The sequence below is a fragment of the Nestor notabilis genome, unplaced genomic scaffold (genome assembly GCF_000696875.1).
Source record: "Nestor notabilis isolate BGI_N333 unplaced genomic scaffold, ASM69687v1 scaffold26520, whole genome shotgun sequence".
Classification (NCBI taxonomy): Eukaryota; Metazoa; Chordata; class Aves; order Psittaciformes; family Psittacidae; genus Nestor; species Nestor notabilis.
The window spans coordinates 14,383-21,994 of NW_009911111.1; the positions used below are offsets into that span (position 1 = coordinate 14,383).

At 47.3% G+C, this 7,612-nt stretch overlaps 1 protein-coding gene across 1 annotated transcript in view; it reads right to left on the reverse strand.

The window, feature by feature from the left end:
- Positions 1-4,482: 4,482 nt before the first annotated feature.
- Positions 4,483-7,612, reverse strand: part of PCDH12 (protocadherin 12) — a gene marked incomplete at its 5' end in the record, with an annotated part of 9,712 nt that continues 6,582 nt past the window's right edge. Inside the window, 1 exon segment of the mRNA XM_010013160.1 lies at positions 4,483-4,856. Within this exon segment, the coding sequence (XP_010011462.1) occupies positions 4,492-4,856 (365 nt within the window).

Here is a 7,612-nt window from a genome sequence, read left to right on the forward strand (position 1 = left end):
GGGTGTGCTCAGAGTTTGGGTGTGATCAGGATGTGGGTGCAGTCAAGGTTGCCCATGTCCCCTTAGCTCTGACCCCTGAGACAATCGGGATGCTCTGCGGAGGCAGCTGTTCCTTTGTTCCCGTGACACAGACAGGAACAAAAGGAAATCAGTGAATCCCATTGGAAAGGGATAGGAAGGAGTGGAGTCAGAGAGAGCTGGTAAGAAATTCAGCTTCACTGTGTGCTTAGAAAAGGGACTAAATTACTAAAGATATGGTCTGAGGGATAGAGGAGTAAACTTTGAAGTAGGTGTTAAAGACTCTCTGTTCTCCTTTCATGTGCTGTCATCACTTCTTCATCGTGTGGGGCTGATTGCTGTGCTATCTCTGTGGCTAGGATGCCCAAAGCAGGTACCACGTGGGTGTTTGCTATGAGAAGGGCCTTGGAGTGCAGCAGAACCTGGCGGAAGCAATGAGACATTACCAACAGTCAGCTGCTGCGGGGAACAGGAGTGCTCGGGAGAGACTGCGAGTGTTACAAGAGGAGGTGGAAGGTACCAGGGGCAGCAGGGGACGAGGGTGTACAGGGCTGCATGGGAAAGTGACCCCATAAAAGTGGGGCACATACTGCCAGAGGAAGGGTAGCGGAGGACAACGGCAAAAAAAAAAAGAGTCCCCTGCTGAAGGGAAGGGAAATTTCAGTTCTTTCCTCTTCTTACCAGCTATTTCCAAGTTGAGCTGAAGTGGTGTGCACTGGGACATCTACTCTAGGTCATGCTTTGCCTAGAAGGGTTGGACCAGATGATCCTTGATGTCCCTTCCAACCTGATATTCTATGATTCTATGGAGAAACCATTCCCGTAGTACGATATGTCATTAATATCTTGGTTTAATGTACTTTCAGATGTGCGAACAAAGCATCCATTCCCTTCTGGAATGAGAGCCTCTTCCTCTAGCCCCAGTTTCTGGGCTATTGAGCCTGTGCCTGTAGGCCACCACACCACCCAGCCAAGACAATCTGCCCTAACCCTGCCTCACTCATGGAGTGCAGACGGACTCCACATGATGATGCTCAGTGGTGCAGGATGGAGCCGTGCTCTTGGAAACAGGGCAAGGCCACTGGAACTGCAGTGCTTGGAGCCCCACCACTGCTGTTACTAGTTTAGTCGGTAAGTGAAACAAGCAGGCAGAAGAGAAGGCAACCCTTCTTAGTCTGTGTGGAGCTGAAAGCAGGCCAGCAGTGAGTGGAAAGAGAAGGCTGTTAATGGAACAGGAGGCATTTTTAAATAACAGGGTTTTGAGAATAAACCGTGTGATATCCTTACTCCACAATGTTGTCTCTCTACCTTCCAATACAAGGACATTTTTTATGCTCCTACACTCCTGTATAGAGCTCCACCATCTCAGAGTGATGTGATCTAGGGCTGTCATTCCAGTAGCCTTGTGCATATTGCACAGTCCCCCAGTGAGGTTTACAAGCCACCATATGGTGTTGCTGGCAGCTAACTTTGTGATGGGCCTGGCCTGCACCCTCTGAGGCAATTGGATCTCACTTCAAGGCTAGCTATTCCCACAGTCTGGGTTTCTTTCTATATTGCCATTGTGATTGTTGAATCTGCTTTCAAACCTGTGCAAGCAACAGGTTTTTGTGGCATATGGCTTATGGATCTACCTGTACTGGTGAGAGTACTGGCTTTCCTCAGCCAGTTTTCAGAGTCCTTTGGTCCCCAGTTCTTATTCCTTCAGCTCTGGCAGTGAGCTGCTCCCATGGGTACACCCCTTTGAGTCACAACAAGCAAGGTTTGCTTCAGAATTTATATTGTGTGTGTTTGCTAAGCACGCCAGCTCATTTTCACTGAAGTGGATAAGGGATGCTCCCAGCGGGCGGCCACCACTGTCATGCAGGCAGTGGCAAGCAGCTGGTATGATAATTCCTTCCACTGGGGCAGCTGAATCCAGAAAAAGACATTTGTCCACACCAGTTTAAACTGGTTCAGGGGCATCTGTACAAACTGTCCAGCTTCCTGTAGCCACAGTGCCCTCGTGCTTTGTGTAGATCAGGCTCTGAAAAACAAAGGCAATGGCCCCATCCTGAACTTGCTGCCGTCTCCATTCAGCAAAGGGAGGGGTACAGCCAGAGCTCAACCCATCTGATTGTTCTTCTAGTCTGGTCTCTCTTTCTGCTCAGACCAAACTTTCTTAGACCATTTCCTTTATCAAGCAGGATACAATTAGCAGGAAATTCCTCGGGTGGATTTCCTATTCTGTGATAATCCACAGCATGCTTACGCATTGGTCAGGACAGGGTAAGGGTTGTGAGGGGGTTGAAAATAGTTTGCAGAATCAGGAAATTGAACCAAGAAAGGAACTTGTCTCCTTTTTAGTCTGCTTATTATAGTGCATTTTTATGTATAGATTGTCCTTTAACAGGCACATCAAAGTAAATTTCCAGAGGAGAATGTGAGGTTGTGCGATGTGTTTGTCCTCTGTGTGTGTTCCCAAGATGCAGAGGAATCCTGCAGGGCTCCAGCTCCTCACAGTCACAGATATGCCTCCCTTGTGGTTTGCACAGCTGCATCTCAGTTAGAATTTGGCTCACTGTCATTGTTTTGGTGCAAGACTCTGTTTTGTTTGTGAAACAGAGCAGCAAGATACTTCTGTTAGCAGCGCAGCAGTATAAGCAGGCTGGGGCAACCCATCAGTGTAGTTTATTGCCAGAGATGGGGTGATCTGTAAAACACTTTGGAGTCTCTAAATACAACAGTGGGTATTTGGGATATTAAAGGTGTCTACCTGGGGAAATATTACTTTGTTGCTTTTGTCATTTGGTCCCAAGAGCAACAGAAAGAGATAATTTTCTCATTTACTCTTCTTTAAATTATCTGTGTGGTTGTCTGCTGCTGTGGCTTGTGTGTGTCAACACTAGAGGAAGGGGACTGTCACTTCTAGCTGCATGGAAAGGAGCACAGGTAGGACACTTGAGATGCTCCAGGATCATATCTGTTGAGTTGTGCTGCCTGTTCTTTTTAAACTTAACAGTAAAACAAAAGCCCAAAATATCACCTAAAGACACCTGATGTAGCAGGCCCACCACAAGCAGATTAGCTTTGGAGAAACCAGAGCTGTGAACTGCAGTATCTGTGGAGAAGCCAGGGCAGTATTTTCAATGTAAAGGAGAGCAAGCAGTGTGTATACAGCACTGCTGGCCCTGCACTGTGGCAGGGGAAAGCTCTTCTCAGCCTCACTTTTGTAGTCACTCTGCAAGCAATGCTCTTGTGTGCTGCTGCCATGGCTTACACTCATTGCAGTAGCTTGACTCTCCTCTCACTTGTACAGCTGCTTGGCCAGCACACCCCAAATGTGTTCTGGTAGTTTGTATCCTAGTTGGAAGGCAGAGACACTGGTACAGAAGAGAGTGCCGTGTGTGCACAATCCAGAAGCACTTACCTGCCATCCATGCACCACTGTGTAAGCCTGCAGATGCACTCCAGATGCTTATGTTGTCTTTCTATCCTCTGCAAGTGCAAATCCCATGGTTAACAAGACCTGCATGCTCCTTTGTTTGTTACTAATGCCTGTATCTTAGTTTTCCTACACATGCTATTACCCTAAAACTGTCTTGTTGCTCACGTACATACAGATCAAAGTGAAAACCTGTAATATGGTTGAAACTTGTGACTTGACTGCTCCAAAGCAGTGTTTTCATGCTTCCCTTTTCCCAGGTTACGTTTGACAGACTACAGCCATCTGTTGTCTGCTTCTAGGCAAGGACTACACTCCAAAATCCAGTGGCCTGGATTTTGGAGAAGAGCATGTAGAAAGAACCGTAGGCACCTTGTGCAGCCATGGGAGAGATGCCAGTGCTGATTTTGGGACATGCAAAACACCAGGTTCACAGCTGGAGAACCACAAAAGCTGAAAGCATCAGTGGGAGACAACAGGCACATCTCTTTCTGAGCTGCCATTTCAGGCTTCCTGCAGATACATCATCATGTCAGATACACTGCATCTTGTTCCAGAGATGGTAGTGTTTAGAAAACAACAATTTTATTTAAATTAGAACTGAGATCCTGGAGCCCAACTCTGCAGCATGTTGCGGAGTCCATGACTGCAGTATTTCATCGTCCATGGTGCACAGTCTGTGAGCACATGGATGTAGCTGACTGGATTGTGCTTGTGGTTAAACTGACAAGCCCATCTCCTCAGTCAGCCTGCCCTGGGAAGAAAGGGCCTTCCTGCTGTTGTGTGACTTGAATGCGATGGAAAGTAAGGTGTAAGATGAGGGTGGAAGGGGAAGAAAGCTGGGAATGCCAGAATGGGCAGGTAGAAGGGAATTAAACAAGGTGAAATCAGTTGTAAAGAAATTTGATGGGGTGAGGCAAAGGAAGAAATATGCCTGTTGTGGTCAGCGTAGGCACAGGTAATACAGTGGTCCTGTCAAAGCCCACCTGTGCACCCCAGATGCAGAAAGAAGTCTGACTCTTATCTCCTTATCACAGCCACCAAGCTGCCTACAGAACAGGAGCATCATTTTCCAGTCCAAGGCTCTTCCCATGTGCCGACAGCTGCCGCAGAAGCCCTGAGCCTGTTTCATTGTGGACTTGGACCTTCTGGGACAAAATCATTTCAAAGAGGGTGCTCATTTCTGAAAGGAAGGTGCTGGCCAGCCTTGTCCCAGCAGCATTCGAGTCAGCCCCAGCACCTTTGCCAAAGGTCTCGAAGGTCCTTGGTTTCTCCTGCCTTGCAGCTTCCTCATCCTGAGGTGAATGCAGAGAGTCAGGGGAGAAGACGTTGTCCTTGTAGCTGCTGGTGAGCGGCAAGGAGAGCCGAGCCACCCATGCTGGGTCAGCAGCTGTCAGCCTCTTGAGGGCCAGCTCTGGAGGGAGTGAGAACAAGAATTGCTGGTGAGACGTGGAGTAAAGACCATAGCAGAGAAAGAGGCGGTGGGAATAATACTGCAAAATGAGGAGACTTCCTGAAATCAGCTGTGGGAAGACTGACTATGAACAGGTCTAGATTTAAGCTACCAATAGCATCATTCAAACCAGCAGTTTAAAAGAACCCAAACAAACCAGAACTGGTTTCTGTCTAGTGGAGTTTTGTGTTTTGTTTTTTAAATATAATAACCATTAGGATTACTTTGCTTTCTTATCTGTTACAGCCTCAAGAGGCACTTCACTAAATTGTTAGCAGTGTGAGGGTTTAGGACTGGCTAAAGGGGAGACAACAATGGAAAGCTTTCAAGGGGGAAGTATTGACCAGAAAGGTCAGTCATGGACTTCCCTGAAGGGCCGCTCTAGGGTGGGAATTTGCTGCTAAGCAGGCATGCTGAGGCTGAAAAGAAAAGGGTTATTGTGAAAACAATAACAGAAGTAGAATGAAATTCTGGATTATAAAATGCACAGCTGGATGGTTGAAGACTAGGAACAAAAAACTGAGCTATAAAGTAGTTGTTCATCAATTGGAAACAGATGAGGAGCAGTGGGAGCTGGTGTGGGTGGTGGCTGCAGGCTCATCAGTGTACCAGTAATGTGATTCAGCCCTAAAGTGGGCAAACAAAATCATACAGTGAGTTGGTCAAGGTATTCCCTGTTGGCATGAAGACACAGCCCTGGTATTGTTACTATGTCTGGCGAGACCTGATTAGGAGTATTACATAGAAATCTGATAATCCATCCTCAGAAAGAAGGATCTGCAATGACAGAAGTGCAGAGAAAAGTGTTGAGGTAAAAACAGGAGTGAGCCCAGGCTTACGTGATGGAGACCACAAGAGGTGGGGGTTGCTTATCCTAAGGAAGCAAATGCTCACCAGGGACCTGACTGCAACCTGTCAGTATTTTGAGGAGTTAAACACCAACAAAGGAAATCTTTATGCTTAAAATAGTGTTGGCAAAAGAAGAAGTGATTATTACTGTCTGTTAATAAAGATATACTGGGAAATTAAAGGAAGGGCCCCATAGCAGGCTGAGCTTGGAATAGCTTCCTCATCAGACAGGGAAGGAAATGGGGGTTCTTGTTTTTTAAGGTAGAGCTTTGCAGTTGGTAAACAAGACTCGGTGACACAGTGCACAGATGCTGCTTTCCAACCCCACGTTGCTGCATTTCCAACGTTCAACCTGGAACCCCTGGGAGGTTTGAAGTGACCACTAGGCTTGTGAGACACTGTGAGTCAGAGAGCAGCAAAACAAGTCACTGGTGTCTGCTCACAAAGCACAACGGTCCCAATCAGATGGTGTCATGATAATAATTACGTGGCTCTGACTTACAAAGTGACCTCTGAAAGGAGGGTTCCCATCCTGATGCACTTATGCTGCTTCCAGAAGATAATCAATACCTTCCACAGCCTGGGACATGTGGTCCTCAGTCCGGCCCTACTCAATCTCTGAGACAAGTCTCCTTCCTCAGCCAACTAAGTGGTTAGTCCTTTTTCTCTGAAAAACAACTGTGTCCTGGGTCGGGATGGGGGTGAGAGCTGGGATTCAAGCCCAGGAAGGAGAGATGCATCACTTAGATTGTGTTTCAGCTGAAGCCCCACAATTCTGTTGTGTTGCTTAACTCCAGGATTTCTCTCTGCAGTCTCAGGATTTTCTTCCAGTCACATTGACTGTTCCTTAGGAGACCTCCCAAGCTGAATTCCCATGGTTTTCCTCTAAAACATCCTCAGTTCTCTCAGTCTGCAAAAAGCCACTGAGTTCCCTGAATATTTTGATGCAGGGCACAGCAGTAGACTGCTCACTGCAGGGAGAGCCAGGACTCACGGTCCTGCGACCATGAAACCTTGTCATTAGGTACGTTAAGACCAATAACTCTTTACTGCCTTACTTTAATGGTGTTTTGTGAGCAGGGGTTGTTTTTATAATCAATAAAGTTCTCTCTCTCATCTGCTGCTGTGAACACTCTGTTTCACTGGTAGCAGATAGGTGGTAATAGATGGTGCTGAGTGCTGAGTTCACCCCACAGCATGATGCTTTGCAGCATAAACAAGCCAAGAGCTGGCTGGGACAGATGACTCGTGCAGTTCCCCCCATTGAGAATAGCACAAAGGCCCAGACAGCCTCAGCCAGCTGTGCTGGTCCTGCAGAGCACAACCAGTGCTTCCTTCCTCCCTCTCTCAGGATGCAAGTCCACTTCTCTGTTTATGTTTGGGAGAGGAGGAAGGAATGCAGCAGCTCTGTCGTCTGCACTCTATTGCCTTTTTGGGAACATCTGGGCTTGTGGTTAAGGTTCTTCACTACTGAACCAGGGCTTGTCATATCCAGCACTACTGCATGGGCAGGAAGCCACAGGGCACAACCTCAGCACTGGTGGTCAGTGAAATTCCAGTAATTTGGCAAAAGGTTTTTTTCCCCATCAAATCCAAGAAGCATGGGAGATGCCACTTCACGGATATGCCCCCCTGGAGCACAGATTTTCTAGGATGCTATCTGTCTGGGCAGGACTGGATCTGGCCAGATCTTCTGAGCAGGTCTTCCAGTCCCTTTAGTGGGACTGGTGCCTGTCAATACACCCATGGGATGGAGCAGGGCAGCTGTTTGCTCCCTGCTTTTGCCTGTGGGACCTTTAAATCTGAGGATGCTTGTAGCTCTGACTTGACCCAGCCATTCCTTCATTTGCTCCTTACTGGAATAAAAA